The sequence below is a fragment of the Corvus moneduloides genome, chromosome 2, assembly GCF_009650955.1.
Source record: "Corvus moneduloides isolate bCorMon1 chromosome 2, bCorMon1.pri, whole genome shotgun sequence".
NCBI classification, from domain to species: domain Eukaryota; kingdom Metazoa; phylum Chordata; class Aves; order Passeriformes; family Corvidae; genus Corvus; species Corvus moneduloides.
Window position 1 is genome coordinate 34,839,712 of NC_045477.1, and position 17,607 is coordinate 34,857,318.

At 38.7% G+C, this 17,607-nt stretch overlaps 1 protein-coding gene across 21 annotated transcripts in view; it reads left to right on the forward strand.

Moving 5' to 3' along the window:
- The window catches only part of DLG2 (discs large MAGUK scaffold protein 2), a 1,001,432-nt gene that overhangs the window by 446,449 nt on the left and 537,376 nt on the right, over positions 1 to 17,607 (forward strand). For all 21 annotated transcript variants that reach the window (XM_032099063.1, XM_032099062.1, XM_032099064.1 and 18 more), the window contains one exon: positions 17,423 to 17,584. In XM_032099063.1, the coding sequence (XP_031954954.1) occupies positions 17,423 to 17,584 (162 nt within the window). The remainder of the gene's footprint in view (positions 1 to 17,422; positions 17,585 to 17,607) is intronic.

The following is a 17,607-nucleotide window of genomic DNA, read 5'->3' on the forward strand; positions in this document are numbered from 1 at the left end:
GCTGCAGCTTTGGACTTTTTTTTTAATTTGCTGAGCATTAGCAAGGTTTTTCAGCCTACAGGAGATACTGGAAAATGGGTTGTTATCCAGAGATAATGAGGAGAACTGAAGGATGTTAGAGAACAAGAGCTTTAGTTTTGAAGTGTTCAGTTTCTGTTTCATATTTTGGAATTTGTTTAGCTTAAGGGATAAATAAAGTCAAAATATAGAAAACAAAATGATAAAATAAAGTTATGGAAAACAACTGCTCAATGTGTGTTCCCAGGTTTGCAAACACTATTGGTCTCACCAGTCTGAGGGTGTGAGGTGGAAAGTGTGTAAATACTGTTGATTAATCCAGACTGACCCCTAAATAATACCAGTTCTTCCCATATTGAAAAACATAAACAGAGGAGCCACAATTATTGACCATTTAGAGAAATAATTTCTCTTAAAAAGACATTCAATTTGGTGTGTCTGGTTTTCCTGCCAAACAATTTAGTGGTCATAAGAAGGATGCTTATCCTATTGCTGCTGTTGATACCTACAAATCTGCCAAACCCATTTTTATATAGGTGTACTGAATAAATACCCCTGCAACAGACACGTGCATTGGGATTACAGGTGTGGATTTAAACCTGTCACAGATATAAAGTAAAAAAGAAGTAGATCCTGTTTACAGTATCTTATTTAGTTTAAAGAAATTTGGTTACAAAATCATCACTTTATGCTGTTGTTAATTCTAAACATCACTACCAAACTGATAAGGAAACTTGTAACTGCAAAGTGAAATATTTTTCTATATGAATAAAGTTAGTGGTCATTATAATCCCACTCAGCTAATAGGAATCTTTTGAATAAACCAGATGTTCTGTGCTTTAAGTTCATTTTTCATCATTAGAGAGCGCACTTTAAATGTCTTTGTGAAGCAATTTTTGCTATGACAGTGTAGTCTTCCCTCTCTCTAAGAAATTATAAAGTATCAAGAAAGACAGAAAAATTGTAGCTGACATTCTCAATGACTTTTCATTTCTTTTTCACTAAGATAAATTTACTAATATCCCTTTAAAGTCTTTTTTATGAAGTTTAATACTGACGTCCATACACGTGTTTCACCGCAAGCTGAGACTGAAAACTTTATTTGAATTTTAAAACATTTTTCATATATATTTGTGTGCATGTACACCCTAACAACAGGGCTGTTGTAAATCTTGTCTGTGTGTCAGAACCCAAGCATTTCTATAAAGAGAGAGACTCTCACTCTTCTGGGTTTGGCAGTATTATGTACACTAATGATGGAGCTCTATGACCATGTCTGTTTCCATCAATGGTATTTTATTATATTGTCTCCCCACTTCATACCATTGGCAAAAGCATTTTCAGTATTGCTACTTTATGTCTTTTTGTTCCTGTGTCAACATATATTGATGTCGTATTTCAATTCTATAAGCCCTGGCTTTCCTATTGCTCTGCTATTATATATGTTGGTATTCCCAAGTGTAGCAAATTCCTCCATCTACTCACCAAATCATGAGTTGTTTATGAAGGATCATACTGAATATAAAGTACTTGAGTGTGATCTTTTATTTAAAATTTGTGAACTCTCTTTGGCCATTCGTGTGTTTGTGAACTTTGTGGGTTATTTCGCTGTCTGACGATCTTCTATCCCAACTCTTCAGGTAGTCTGTACCTCTGATAGAGAACTTAAAAATGTTCAAACCTTGCTCCCTCCTTTACTTGGGGTATGTGAGAGGAGTCTCCCATCCCCCCTCCCTGTCTAGGTCTGCTTCTCCCTAGTGATCTTTGCATCACTTGAAGACATCTCAGGTGTTGCTGTGGGGCTGAGCGGGGCTAAAAGCAGCATAACTCATCTGTGAGGGTTGCTAAGAGGGCTGGGAGCACAGGAAACCTCCCTCCATTAGAAGTGATTGTTCATTCAAATGGTGCTGATGGCAAACGGGAATACTGGCTGGACACAGCGCTGTCTGGGGATTTTCTAACGAACCTCGGGAAATTAAGGACAGGATTTCCGCAGGAGGAGAAAGTTCCGCATTCAGTGGTTTCTGCGTATCCAGAGGAAAAGATCTGCCATCAATATTCAGCTTGCTGCTTCTGTTATTAGGCCTCAGCTAAAGAAGCCATTTATAAGGGAGAAGGAATGGGATTCACTGCATATTTTATGTTACTGAAATTAAAGGTCATTATGATGGCTTTTGCAAAGCATCCTGCACAAATGGATGAATGCAAACCCTTGACTGTGCATCTCACCTTAGACTTGTCAAATTTTGTGAAGCACATTTCACTGGAAGCATTAAAGCAAAAGAGACAGAGTGATTCTTATGATTTGATGTGTGTGCTGAATTTCTCCACTTAATGAATTGCAGGTGGCTTAACAAACTTAGAAATAATTTAGCCCCTCTTAAAAATTCTTTTAAAACTTGGAAATATAAGGGATTGCATGGGATCAGAGAGAGGTTCAAGAAACTCTGCAATAGACAATTGCACTTTTATGATATCTAGGAATTCCCTCATCCCTGAGGGGAATGTGAGTTTTAGTATCAGTTTTTTATTTTTATTTAATTAGTATTAGTTTTTTATTTTTATTTAGTTTTGCTTTATTTATAATTTTCCCTTTGAGGCTTAAATGGCAAACAGATTAGTAATGTCTAAAGATAGAAACAAATTTATTTTTATAGACTGTATGCCCAAATATTTGCCTGATTTTTTTTCAGATATGCTAAAGCTCTAATAAATTACATTGCTATCCCTTCTTGAATGTCAGGTCTAATGAATAGTATTGGTCTCTTTTCTAATTCTTCTCTTTCTAATATTTTAATATACAGAAATTTAAAATAAGTACTTTAAAGGGATTTTAGGTGAAAATATTTATAAAATGAGCTTTTTTGAGGTCAGGAAATAAACAGAAAATGAAATTTGTGCAAATATATATATATATGTTGGCTGCTAATGTGATTTGATGTAGGTAATTAAAACTACTGTGGTTTGTGATAAAGTCTTTTTCTGTTTGGAAATGTTTCATAGTTTCATCTTCATTAACTGTCCTAAAAATATTTAAAATCACACTTGCAAGCAAATTAATGTATTTCAAATCTTCTTTTTAATTTTGTTTTGAATTATATTTATCTTCATATTTTAAAAACTCCAGTTAAAGTAAAGCAATTGAATGAGATGTTGAATTCCCTTAGTTTGTTTTTTCAAGGAAATTCTTAATTTAATTCACTCCAAAATCAGCTTAAGCAGTTTTTGAAATGGTAGTATTTAAAGTGGAGCCCCTGTGGGTAGTGGTATAAATAAATACAGATATTAGCATTAATTCCACTTGGGATAGCTTTTGTTTTTTATCCTTTTCATGCTCTTTTGGGACTTTTCTGTATACACTTTCTTCCTCATAACAAGTAATATATATTCCACATCCTACTAATGAGGACCAAATACTGATTTTTGATATATCCTGGGAAAAATGCCAGCAAACAAAACAAACAAGTACATGACAAGATAGAAATGTCAGCTATAGAGTCACTTTAAGAATTCACGTTTGAAGGAAATGGCTACCCTTTTTTTTCTTTGGTATATTTTAAAATAAATTCAAAGAAGAAACATGGCAATGGAACTTTTGCAATTCCAGATTTATAGCATACAGAAAAGAGGCTCCAGGTTTTTTGTGTAGATCTGCAAATATGTGCCATTTATGGTCTGTTCCAAGCCAGTGTGTTTTATGTAAAAGTACTACTGAAAATCTGAAGCGTTCTGAAGCCGGAACAAGGAACAGAAATGGGTCCAGAATACTTATGCATATGAGGCCAGCTAGTATAGCTTGGCAATGTATTGCTAAAGTGCAGGTGTTGAAATTATTTTACAGGCAGGTCAACTCTGGGAGCATGCAGGGAGTTGTCAGAAGGCATGCACGGGTGTTGGGAAATGCAGACATCTGACCTATTTCCAGGTGAGAGCAGAACACTTGCAAATGAGCTGCACTGATGTGAGAAAATTAGTGAGGTGGGAGGGACTCGAGAACTGCTAATTTTCATGTGATTAGCATAATAACTGAAACGCTTTGGAATTTTGGTACAACGATAGAATAATCTTCACTTGGAAACATTGGCTCCAACAGAGTGCTTCAGAAGCTTTGAGAATAGATTTTTTCCTGTTAATGTATTTCAGCGAGTCTTATTCATCAAGTTGTTTAAGACATAAATTTTTGCTGAATTGCTTTGTAAGTACAATGTAATAAGAAATGAAGGAAACATTTTCACCGTGGTTCCATGACACTTATTAGTTGGAAAGTTCAAGAAGACAAGGTGTTAAGATCCTATACTCCTAGCCATTTCACTATTCTAATGGTATTTTTAAAAAAGTGAGGACAGTCAGTACAAAAGTGAGATATCATCCTACATTTGTTCAGACAACTAATGTGCATCTTGTAACACTAGTTAATCACTTGTAAAAGAAAGTCTTCAAAACATTTTCTGCTGACACATGTAAGCATTACTTTGGTGATTAGAAAAGCTAATAGGGACATAATATAATAAGCTAATAAAGCTGAAAAATATCTCTGAGAACATGGATCCATAGGGCCAAAGCATTACTGGCAAATGGGATTTTCTTAATGCTATGTTCAGCTTTCAAAACTACAGATACGATGATAGAATGGCTTGTATTGAAAGGGATCATCATGATTATTCAGCATATGAAACTAGTAAAAGGGTGTTGAAGAAAATTTTTTTTATATTTTGGTTTCCAAAAAAATATTTTTAAAGTAATCATAGAATGATGGAATCTTAGAATGAGTGAATGGTTGGGTTTGAAGGGACATTGAAGATCATCTTTTTCCAACCCCCCTGCCATGGGCAGAGACATCTTTCAATAGACCAGGTTACTCAGAGCCCCATCCAACCTGGCCTTGAACACTTCCAGGGATGGAGCATCCACAGCTTCCCTGGGGAACTTGTGCAAGTGCCTCACAACCTTCCCAGTAATTAATTTCTTCCCAGTTTGTAATCTAAATGTCTAATCTAGTTGTATGTTCACAAGTTGTGGCAATTCCCACACAGGCAGTTTTCACTTTGGTTTAGTCAGGTAGCATTTAGGAGAAAGTCACCACACCAAAAACTAAACACACCTCCCAAGGGAAAGCACACATCCACTCAAGATCTGAGTGCCAGAGGAACTTTTGAGTGAGGTTTTCCAGTGCCAATATCTCAGCTTTTGTGTAGTTAGTTACAAGCCCCATTAAAGGGCAGCCCACCCCTTCCGGAGCAGCAGAGATGAGATGAATCACTCAAAACAGTACATTTTCCTTGCTGTGGATAGGCATTCACACAATTGTGATTAATATTGCCAGAACTTGGCTCATGCAGAGATGTTTTATAAATAGTAAAATGTGTTTTTCCCACTCTATACATGATAGTTTATGTGAATAATGTTTTATATATATAGCACTGACTTTTAGATCTGTGATCAACTGCAACAAAGGTCGACAAGTGAAAGTCATGCTTACTTTCTCATTCTCAAGATAAAAATGAGCTGTAGCTCTCAGTTTGGTTCCCAGGAAGCATTTCTCTTCCTCAGCAGAAAATCACAGCTCCAGACTCAACAAATTGTTTTCCTTGGTATTATCAGCTGAGTAGCAGAGGATTGACAGAAAATCCAGAGTGACTCATGTTTTTTTGTAGAGGTGGTTTATGCAGAGAAAACGATGTTATTTTTACAAGAAAACTTATATTTTTTTGGAGTTTGGATTGTTAGTTCATCAGAAAACAGACAGAGATATGGGTCTTTGGCTATCCATCTAGAAGTTAGCTAAGCACTAAAAAGATAGAAAATGAGTAATATCTTTAAATAGGCTATATTTCCAGATGGATGTTGCAGATTTGGCCCACTGCACATATAAAGTTCTGGAAAATATTTATTTTTATAATTAATCAATCCATTTGTTGGGTCAGGACTTAAAAAACCCTCTCTGCCTAATAATAAAACTGCTGTGTCTAGACCAAGCTATTTGCTTGGGATTGTCTGAGTTTTGTTTTGGGTATCATTTTAAGATAATGTCTTTCATTTCAAAGTTAAGAGTGCCTCATGATTGCCTTATGATCTGGGCTGAATCTAATTTTAACCTGGTTGGGTTTTGCTTTGTCCTGATTTTCTAATAATTAAGAACACAGAAAATGTACCATGACATTGTTATTCAGATGACAGTCATTTATCCAGCCTTCCTGAAAGCTAGCTGTTAGGACCAAAGGAACTTAGATTTTATTTTCTTCATGTTAGTTTATACAAGAAATTTACTTTCTTCAGCCAAAAACATAAATTAAAAAGAAAGTTGTTACTTTATCTAGACTTTTTCAAATAGGAATTCTTATTGAGCACAGGAGGGATTTAACCTTTTAATTAAGCTGGTGTTATCACGAAGAGGGATGGCTTTGAACACTGATAAGGTCAGTCTGCCAGAAAGAAATTTGTTATTTCCTCAGAGATAATATTACTAACTTCTAAAGTATTCAACCTTCTCCTTTGCCTTCCCCTGCTCTTTGCAACTGCAAACCCACCAAAAACAATCAGAAAGGTGCAAAATACAGTAGAATTCAGCACGAAGATAAGCAGACACAATTGTGACACACAAAAGTAGTTTCCAAGAGAAAATAAGGTGATAACTTTCAAAAGCAATGAAGTTTGAGGTTCTCCAGGTTAACGCATGTAGAGTTTTGCTTTTCATGGACTGGTAGTACATTTCCATCTAATTCCATCTAAATAAGTCTTCTATGCCACATATTATAAATTTGTATTTTTATAGCACTTTTCAGCTCTAAAGAACTTTTTAGACGTTACTAACCCTGCCAACTATACACCATAACATGATGCAAAATAAATGTCTGATCACTTTCTACAGCTACCGTGAAGGAGGCTGCAGTGAGGTGTGGGTCATCTCTTCTTCCCAGTAACAAGGGACAAGACTAGAGGAAATAGCCTCAAGTTGCTCCAGGGGAGGTTTAGATCAGATATTAGGAGAAAATTCTTCACTGGAAGGGTGGTCAGGCATTGGAAAAGGCTGCCAAGTGAAGTGGTGGAATCACCATCCCTGGGAGTGTTCAAAAGGCACGTGAATGTGACAGGCAGGGGTATGCTTTAGTGGTGGACTTGGCAGTGCTGGGTTAGTGGTTGGACTTGATGAACACAGAGGTCTTTCACAACCTTAATGATTCTATGATTCTGCAATTGAAGCATGGACTCTAATCTATGTTTGCAGAGACTAAAAGCTCAGTTGGCTTATTTAAAATATGAGTGCTCAAAGCACTTAAAAATAAAATATATACCTGTTCTTCCAACATGACTGTGGAAGGAGATCCCTAAACAACAATAGCCCCAACAGAGAATCACTGTCTTCATCCATCAGGGAAAGTGCTGGTTGACTCCCACACTTAAGCTCAAACGTGAAAAATGCTTCCATATCCAAGTAAGACAAAGGGAAATAGTAGATGCCTAGGTCTAAAAGCAGTTCTACAGATAGTAGAAATCTGTGCATATATCCCTTGCTTTCCTGCAATTTTGCTTTGCTACCTGGAGTTCTATTCTCCATGACCCACTCGCTGCCTTGGTTCAGGCTAAGCCTTATGGCACTTGAAAAACTGAGGAAAGCTGTGCTGACAGGCTCCCTTGGCACTTCAGAAAATGCAAGTGTAATATCTCTGTTAGTTTATTTTTAAGTAGAATAAATAAAAATGATGACAGGATGTTCCCTCCTAATTTCAGGTAAAGTATGGCCCAAGGAGTGGTAAATTCATCAGAGGTGTAAACCCAAGCAGTTTTCCCATTACACTGAGCTCAGTGTACCTGAGGTTTACTGGGGTACTCCAGTTTAATGGGGTACTCCAGTTTAATGGGGTACTCCCTTGCTGCCCAGCCCCTGACCTGGTACACTTTTGTCCTGATGTGTCACCATCAGATCATTGAGCTGAAAGAGCTTCCCCCCGAACCATAAACTCCTTAGATCAGGAACTAGGCTGCTGTGGAGATGAAATGTGGAAATACAGGTTTTTACAATAGCCTCAGTAAAGCAAATATTCCCTTGTTAATGCAGTATCTTTGTTTCTCTGTGTTGTTTACAATGACAGCTATTTTGCCTGCTTGTGCACTAACCAGGGCTTATTAAAGTATCTGAAAATGTAGATTATTTTACCACAATTATGCTGTACTGAAAGGCTGTGGAAGGATTAAGACCCAAAGGCCCAAAGCTGTTTTTTCAGTAAGTGCCCTGCTACTGAAATGTTTAACTCAACCCTTATGAGTGTCAAGCACATGCAAATGCACCTGACAAAAATGTGTTTTGCTGGCCTATTGAACATCTAGTTAAAATGGACTAAACCCATCTTTCTCTTGGTAAAAATTCATAGCTTTTCAAAGAGGGAACTGATAAGAAGAATATTTGAAACTTGTAATAACTTGTTCAGCTCCAACATAAATTGGTTTGTAGAAAATGTTATCTTCAGAACTAATGGTCTAGGATCATCAGGGTGACAACAGTGGAATTGTCAGGTTTATGTACACAAAGCATTTGTATTTTTATTTAAGAAGAGTCAGTTTTCCAAAAATACTGAAAAATACTTATCTGTATACCTTCTTTACACTGGAAGAAGCAGGAATGCTATTAAAATTTGTGAGGTATTTTTATGTGTGTATACATTGTGTTCAAAGAACTGTTAAAGGATGGCAGGGTGATAAAGGTAACTGCTCAGATTTAGGAAATGCAAGAATTGAGATGGTCTAAGCAACTTTATTGCAGGCCCTCTGTGGCCATATATTGTAATGTAGTATTGTAATATGCATCAACTCTAATACATTTTTAATTACATGGTTACTTTTCTTTTCATGGGCTTTCTGCTTCTCTCAGTCACGTGGAGTGGTACTTCACATGGCACTTTACATTCAACATATGTCTTCATCCATTATTTAATGCAAAGAGTGCCAAGTGCTCCATTATTAATTTTTTCATTGGTTTTCCTCTTACACTGAGGGGACCTTATCAATGTATGTAAGTGCCTGAAGGAAGGGTGTGAAGAGGAGGGAGCCAGGCTCTGCTCGCTAGTGCCAAACAGCGGGACAAGAGGCAACAGGCAGAAATGAGGAAGAACTTCTTTAGTGTGCAGGTGACTGAGGGCACAGGATTCCATGGTATTTCTTCTGTACAAAGTCCAGCTCTCACTGATTTCAGCTGAAGCTGCTGATGCTCAGCTCTTCTGCAAAAAATGGCCATCCGTGGCTTGCAGGACATTTTAAAGTGAGGAATATCTCAGTTCTACACCTGTGGAAAGTTGTTTTGTGAAAAGCCTAGCATTGCATGAGAGTTCTGTGGTAACATCAAGAATAGAAGCAGTTATCTACAATAGCATTCACCTGTCTTAGCCTGAGAGCATCCTTTTGCCTCGTAGAGCAAAATAATTTTGGCAGAATCCCCCTAATTCTGTGAAAAATGATACTGGAATCCCACAGACACATAATTCCTGTGTGAAGACAGGGGAGAGGGTTTCAGCTGCAGCATGCAAATGGCCTGCTGTATCACGTGCTGCTGGACTAAATTAAAATACATATTTTTGGTACCAAAAGCACAAGAGGGGCAAGCCATTTGTTCTGTGGTTTTTTTTATTGTTTCTCTTTTATCCTTTGCTTCAGGCAATGCGAATCCATAATTTATTTATTACACTCCATGATTACTTTGTACTCTTCTGATGTAAACCTAAGGTGTCTGTTTTGCCAGGCTGCATTCCCACGACAGCCTTATTGGCAGGGAAACTGAGACACGGCAACTGATGGCATTTCCCAGCTCTGCCTCCTCAACCACTCAGTAGTAACCTCAGCACAGCTCCCCCATGCCAGAAGCTGCTCTTTAGGGCAGGCAAGGGGTGGAAAAGGAGAATTTGTGAGGCTCCGTGCTGGGGAGCTGCAGCAGCAGATATAGAGGGATCAATGGGGATGTGCATCTAGGGCTGCATGGGGAGCTGCAGGGGAAAACAAAGGAGCCATGGAGGCATGAAATCTCCTACAGCAAATGGGGGAACATGGACATATCAGAAAAAAAATACTTTGAGTGGAATAGTTGAACACTATAAAAAGGAGTGAGCAAGTGATGTTATTGCAGGACAGAGGGATAGAGAAAGGCTACTGCCTGATGCTGATAAATGGTACAGTTTCACCCACGTCTTTCCTTTGCTCCCCTTAGATAAAAAATCAGTATTAGCTGGTTTTTCTTTTTTTCTTGTTACTGATTTTTATAGTCTGCAGCCACATTCACCATTTAATCCAAGCAAAGCCACCCTCTTAGAATGTCTTTTTGTATATTGGCACTTCAAGTTGAAAATCTATTTTAAATTATTGGATAGCAAGTAGCAGCCTCCAGAGGAATAAACTGATGCTGTTAACAGGTCCAAAATGTGATGCAGCATATGGAGCTGAATACCTCATGGTACAGATTTGCATGCAGGCGGTTTTAATTAGGATTTAGAATTCCTGGAGGAATGCAGCATTCTGGGCTAGTCTCAATCTTGTCAATACATAGTGGTTTTCTTCATTCTAAAGCTCACAAAAACTGGTAGGTTCTTACTTATAATTTTTTGATACTTTCATGAACTGTTAAAACTTTCCTCCATCTGCCAGCTTTATGTATGATCACTGCTTTTTTATGTATACTTGCTATAAAAGATTGCTGTCTTTTTCTTTTTTTTAAATAATTTTATATCAGGTCAGTTCAAAATAAGAATCGTTTGAAGTTTTATGACATTGCATAAATACTTTTTTTTCCCCTGCAACACATCATAGTTCAAAGTGAGAGTATGCTTTAACTCGATGGTTACTCTGCCATCTTGTGAGGAAAAGGTGCAACTACCGCCAGCTGATAAAAGGAAGAGGTACTTTGGCGAATGTCCATCTCACTTCTTCTTCTTCATCATGAAAAGGAAAATTATTTAGGGTTTCAAAAAATAAGATTAGGAGAATACTGTAAAACGTATTTGTTCCACTGCATTATACTTGCTTTTTTTTCCCCTTTTTTTTTTCTTTTTTTTTTCTTTTTAACTGAGTATATATTTCCTGCTTTGGGCAAAAACCTGGTGCTTTCAATAAACTGAGATAAGAAATTATACTTTTTTTTTTTCTCCCTCCTAAAAAAACCCTCAAAACTTCTTGTTGTACTAAATGGAAAATCTATGCAAATTCTCAGTATTCAGCACTGATAATGTTCTTTCTGTGAACTAATTTGGCTCTTAGAGGAAACCTCTTGTCTTCTAAAATTCACTGTGTCTCTCTGAGATAGCACACTGTAAATTACCCAAAGCACTGCTAGCTATTACACTGAGAGAGAGAAAAACCTAATTCCTGACCTTAGAAAGACTGCTTTACCCTGGAACATTTGTGAGGAAAAAAACCAAACCAAAAAAGTAAAAATAAATTACAGTGGCATCAGCAAATATCAGCCTTATGTTTAAATAATAATTATTGTTGCTATCAAAGTCGGTGTAGGTGCACTAGATCTTGGACTTAGAAAAGCAGACTGGAAAAATCTCCTCAGTTCTACTACTGTTTAATGAACTGATTCTCTCTGTGACCTTGAGTGAGTTGCTGTATTTCTGTGCCTAATTTTACCCACCTTTAGATGATGCACATCAACAGGATGTTATCAGACTTGACTACCACTTGTAAAGCTCTTTGGGCTTTTTAGATGGAAGGTATTGCTGTGATATAGTGACAATCTTGTTGGAAATCTACTTGATAAGCAAAAGAGCAAGTCACTCACAATAAGTATAATTATTCAATGATTTAAGCTTCCTAATCTACTTCCACAGTCTTGGCAAGCAGATTGTGATTTCTTCCATTTTATGTAATGAGAAGAGTATTTTTTTTCCCTCTTTTTACTCTATAGATTGATTGCAAATATTCAGAATTCAAGCTGTGTTGCTCATTTGCAATCAGTTGGATGAGTAATATTATTTCTGCTCATGATTGGATGAATGCCCAATGACTTGTGTGTGCAAATTGTAAAGTTTGTTTTCCGAAGATGCTCATTGGTATGACATTGAAATTTGCTGCCTTTGGAGAGCAGTGACAGTAAAATTCAACACATTGAAGACCAAAGAAAATACTGAGCACCAAAGTAAGACAAGGTGACATTAACATTTTTTAATGGGACTTTACATATTACTCATTTGTTTAAATGGACCAATTCCATTATGGTTTTAGTTTTGTTGGCTGCTAATACTGAGAACAAATGACAGAATCCTAGAATGGTTTGAGTTGGAAGAGACCTTATAGATCATCTACTTCCAATTCCCCCATCATGGGCAGGGATACTTTCCACTAGAGCAGGTTGCTCAGAGCCCCATCCCGTCTGGCCTTGAGCACTTCCAGGGATATGGCATCCATAACCTCCCTCAGCAAATCCAGGGTATTGAACCCTGGACCTAATCTCATGCAGAAGGTGGGTGTCACTTGCCCTGTTCAATGGTAGCTCCCATGTCCAGGTTCCAGCAAATGCCCAGCAATGGGGCTAAACTACTTGGGAGCTGCAAAGCAGCTCAAATTCTGGTTTGAGAGAAAAGACAAGTGAGTGAGACTGAAGAAGAAGGTAGTGTTGGAACCCAGTTGCATACCTTGCTTATTTCCAGATTCAATGGGACAACTGGATTGGTAAGAGGTCGTTGTCTCACGTGGGAAATTTCCTGCAGAAATTCCTTTCCCTTTGGTCTCAGTGTTAAATGGTTTATATGAAGACTCACAGCGTGTAAGGAGCAGAAGCCTGGCCCCTCCTTAGGAGGACTGTAAAACAGAAATTGTATTCAAGACTCAAAATGCTGATGTGTAAGAGCTAAAACTGGTAGTATTGCTGTTGTTTCCCAAGACAAAATGTAATATACTGGTCACTGGCTAGCACACTGGCTTTGAGAGCGATTGGGAGCGGGATCCACCCATGAATGGGTCTCAGAGTATGTGGTGGCACTTTTTTCCATTGTTGTAGCTGTATCTACTTTAAAGTTTTGGCTGAGTGAAAAGCAATGTTGCTTTTTTGCTCATGCGTCTCTTGACATGTCATGTTTTCTAGTAGGTCAGGATTCTCTGTAGACCAGGATTCACTCGCTGCTCATTTCACAGAATGTTGTAGAGCCTGTCACTCCTGTACCACACTTAGCTCCCTCCTTTGGCAGCCCTCCTATAGCAAGCAGCAGGAATGTGTGATGTATTGGAGTGTGGTCCAGCCAAAGAGCTGTGTAGAGAATGGGACATGTGCTTTTGAATGACACCTCCAGCTGGGCCACATTCAGCAGCTGAGGTCAATTTGATCTGATATAAAATGAAATGCTCTATTTGTATTTTCCGCAAACTGATGGCAACAACAAAAAGGAAAAGTAAACAACAAACTTTTGTAAAAATTACCAGTTCCCTTTGGCCCAGAACTGAATGACAGATTCCCAGCTATCTTGATTCACTGACAATCTGTCAAAGGTAGGTTGTAAGAACATCTGCATTTTCATACCAATGCAATAGTCTGGCTATTGTAACTTGAGAACTGCCTTCGTTGAAATTTAAGGTTTTTGACTATTACCTCCTGCTGGATTCGTGTCTTCAGTTCTGTCTAGCTGACATCTCTTTGGCAATCACAGCCTTAGAAATGCTCCTTTAGACAGTATGATGTGAGTAGCAGTGATGCTGTAATAATCTCACATTGTAGAGAGAATGATCTCTTATAAAAAGGCATGTTCGTATTTAAAATTCACAGCAGCGCACTCCACACCCCCATTATAGGTAATTACAGAGGATTTTAAATATCTGATGCTAGTTGGCAGTGTACAATACCCTGTCAGCAGCAGGCACTGATTTGTAATTTAATTATCATAAGACATCCACCTGTTCTTTTGTCAAGTGAAGAGTAGCAGTTCCGTGCAATCATGCTTTTCCCTCCAGAAATTTGAATTAATCCTTAGAGAAAGGTTTCTAGAGAAATGTTTTTTTTTTTTTCAAGGACATTTGCAGGACCCCATCAGAGCAGGGTGATGGAGACAAATGAGGCATTTCTGCAGGAGAGTCTTTACTCTGGTTTGGTATTTTCAGCCTTACCACTGGATTTTTGCTGTGTCAAGCTGTTCTGGTTCACAGCTGAAAGCATTTCAACGAAGAGATGCAGTGGGAGGAAAGATGTATGAAAATCAATGAGTTTGGTGCTAAGAACATGAGGCAAACCCATAGCAGGACTGACCCAGAAATGTTCTATGCTCATACTTTGTGAAGAAGGAGAAGGCTGGGCTTGGGATGGGAAGGAGACAAGGACAAATAGAAAAGTGGAAGTCTGTTCTGTAAACTTTTCAGTTTATGGCACATGAACATGGATATTACTGAAGTTGTCCTGGGAATGTACAGTTACTGGATAAATAGATCAATTCAAATTATAAAGCAAGTCTATCAGTGGAGATCCACACAAGTGTTCTGTTCTTTGGGATCACGGGGCTCAGGGTGAATCAATTTCCTCTGGGCTTTGGCTTCTGTTTATGCAACAGTACACTGCAGTGCGGTGATGGGGAAAGGAGTTACTGATGATCAAAGAGATGTTCTCTTGTTAAGGCCACATCACACTGCTTCTGGCAGTGCAAAACTGCAAAAATGATCTGGACAGAATAGCATATCTATTTTATTGTATATATTTGTATGTATATATAATCACAGAATGAATCATAGACTCATAAAATGGTTTGGGTTGGAAGGGACCTTAAAGATTCAACCCCCCTGCAAGGGCAGGGATGACATCCACTAAATTAGATTGCCTAGGGCCCCATCCAACCTGGGCTTGAACATCCCTTCCAAGGATGGGGTATCCACAACTTCCTATGGAGGTTCATCCTGTTCCAATGCTTCATCACACTGAGGAAAAAATTTCTTCCTAAAATCTAATCTAAACCTCTTCCAATTTAAAACCATTCCCCCTTATCGTGTCACTACATGCCTATGTAAAAATGCCCTCTCCCTCCGTTATATAAACCGCCTTAAAATACTGAAAGGTCTCACCCTGAAACCTTCTCTTCTCCAGGTTGAACAGGCTCTTTCAGCCTGTCTTCATGGGAGAGGTGCTCCATTCCTCTGATCATACTTGTAGCCCTCTTCTGGACCTGCTCTGACAGGTACAGAGGAGGGAATGTCTTTCTTGTGCTGAGGACCCCAGAGCTGGATGCAGTGCCCTGGGTGGGGTGCCACAAGATCAGAGTACAGGGTGAGAATCATCTCCCTTGACCTCCTGGCCATTCCTCTTTTGATGCAGCCCAGGACGAGGTTGGCTTTCTGGGCTGTGCATTCACTGTTGGCTTATGTCCAGCTTATCATCCACAAGGACCTCCAAGTCCTACTTTGCAGTGCAGCGCTCAATCTTTATAGTGGGAGGGACTCCACTCCTCCCACATGCAGCCAGAAGATCAGGAACTTGAGAGAAGTGGGAAGCCTATATATATTTATGTATAAATTTTTGTATCTGCAAAAGTGTTGTCAGCAGGACCAGGGCAGTGATTGTCCCCCTGTACTCAGCACTGGTGAGGCCACATCTCAAACCCTGTGTTCAGTTTTGGATCCCTCACTACAAGAAGGACATTGAGGGGCTGGAGCATGACCAGAGAAGGTCAACTGAGCCAGAGATGTGTCTGGAGCACAAGTCCTGTGAGGAGTGGCTGGGGAAGGTGGGGGTGTTTAGCCTGGAGAAAAGGAGGCTCAGGGAGTACCTTATCATTCTCTACAACTCCCTGAAAGGAGGGTATAGCAAGGTTGGGGTTGGTCTCTTTCCCAAATAACAGCTGATAGGATGAGAGGAAACAACCTCAAGTTGTGCCAGGAGAGATTTAGATTGTACCTTAGGAAAAAAATCGTCACTGAAAGGGCTATCAAGCGTTGGAACAGGCTGCCCAGGGAAGTGGTTGAGTCACCATCCCTGGAGATATTTCAAAGTCATGTATATGTGGCACTCGGGCACTTGGGTACATGGTTTAGTGGTGGACTTGGCACTGCTGGGTTGGATGGTTGGACTCAATAACCTTAAAGATCCTTTCCAACCTGGAATGTACTGTATTCTATGATAGAGCTTCTTATGGCTTCTGTCACTGCTGTCTTGTCTCCTTAGAAAGTAGTCACTGGACATTTCCATTTTCCCCATTCCTGAGTTAATGAGATGACTGGTATTCTGCTCTTATTTCTCCTAATTACATTTTAGCAAATGACTCACTTTAAAGAGGATGTTTTGGAGTAGTTGTCTTTTTAGAAAGAGTATTCACTCGATTAAAAAAATAATTGATTGCTTGTGGCTTAAATGATCTGTGTGCCAAGCCTTAAATGTGATATTGGCTGGACTACTATCTATTAGACTGATGGCTTCTTGCTCAAATAATATTTGGCTGGTGCCAGTCATTTCATATACTCATTAATTATGTTATCTGAAAAGTGAATATGTGAAGGCTGCAGGCATATCCCAGAAAAGAAGAAGAGAATAAATCATGTCACATGTGTATTCTGAAAATAATTGGCAACTGCTGAAACATTTCCATACATAAGACTGAAGGCAGGAATACACTGGAGTGGTTTCCTTTGGAGGGATGAGTAAATGAAAAAACACTCCATAGCTGAGTGGTCAAAGTGAAGTGGACGAGCAGCAGAGAGCTCTGCTGCGTGGAGAGGTCTGCTTTGGGATGTTCTTGTGATTGTACCTGGACTTCAGATTTATTTTGCTTATATGGCCATCCAAATAAATCTTAGGCTTTTATCCAGCAGCCCCCTGCTCAGGATGCAGCTGAGGGGATGGCACCTTTTTACAAAGCATTCTAGCTGGAGGACAGATCAGGTCATTAAACTTAATTTTTAGGGTTATATTCCTTGTTGTTACAAGCTTCATTTGGGATCTTCTCTCCTTTATCTCATGTTGCCTCTCTATGGAGAAGAAGGGTATAACCCCATTAATGCTCAGGGTAAGGATAGAACTTTACTGCAGGGGAATCTTCTGCTGGACTGTGGCTCTGTGGAAGTGTGTGTGCTCTCCAGCAGCAGAGTACACACTGCCAAGTGGAAAATAACTCAAATATTTTGCAGAGAAGGGCTACAGAACTGCAATTATTAACACAGGGATGTGAAATGTGATCTGACACTACAGCTTAGCTGATCAACGTCTCTTTTTTTTCATTTTCAGTGTGTCATTTCTAAGGTCTATTTGATGGTGAAAGTTTGGTGCATCAGTGACATATACCACATTTCTCTCTTTGATAAAATGTTTAAAAAATAATGACTCAGTCTCTCCACAATCATAAGAAATCTGATGATTATTGTCTACTGTATCATGTTTTGTTATTCCATAATTATATTAAAATATAGGAATTACCTTCTAAAAGCTTATTTGTTCTTCCTTGATGTTTTCTTCCTCTAGAAATATCGTTATCAAGATGAGGATGCTCCACATGACCATACTTTGCCTCGTTTAACCCATGAAGTGAGAGGCCCAGAGCTTGTTCATGTGTCGGAGAAGAACTTGTCTCAAATAGAGAATGTCCATGGATACGTTTTACAGTCGCACATTTCTCCTTTGAAGGTAGGATCGATACTACTCATGGC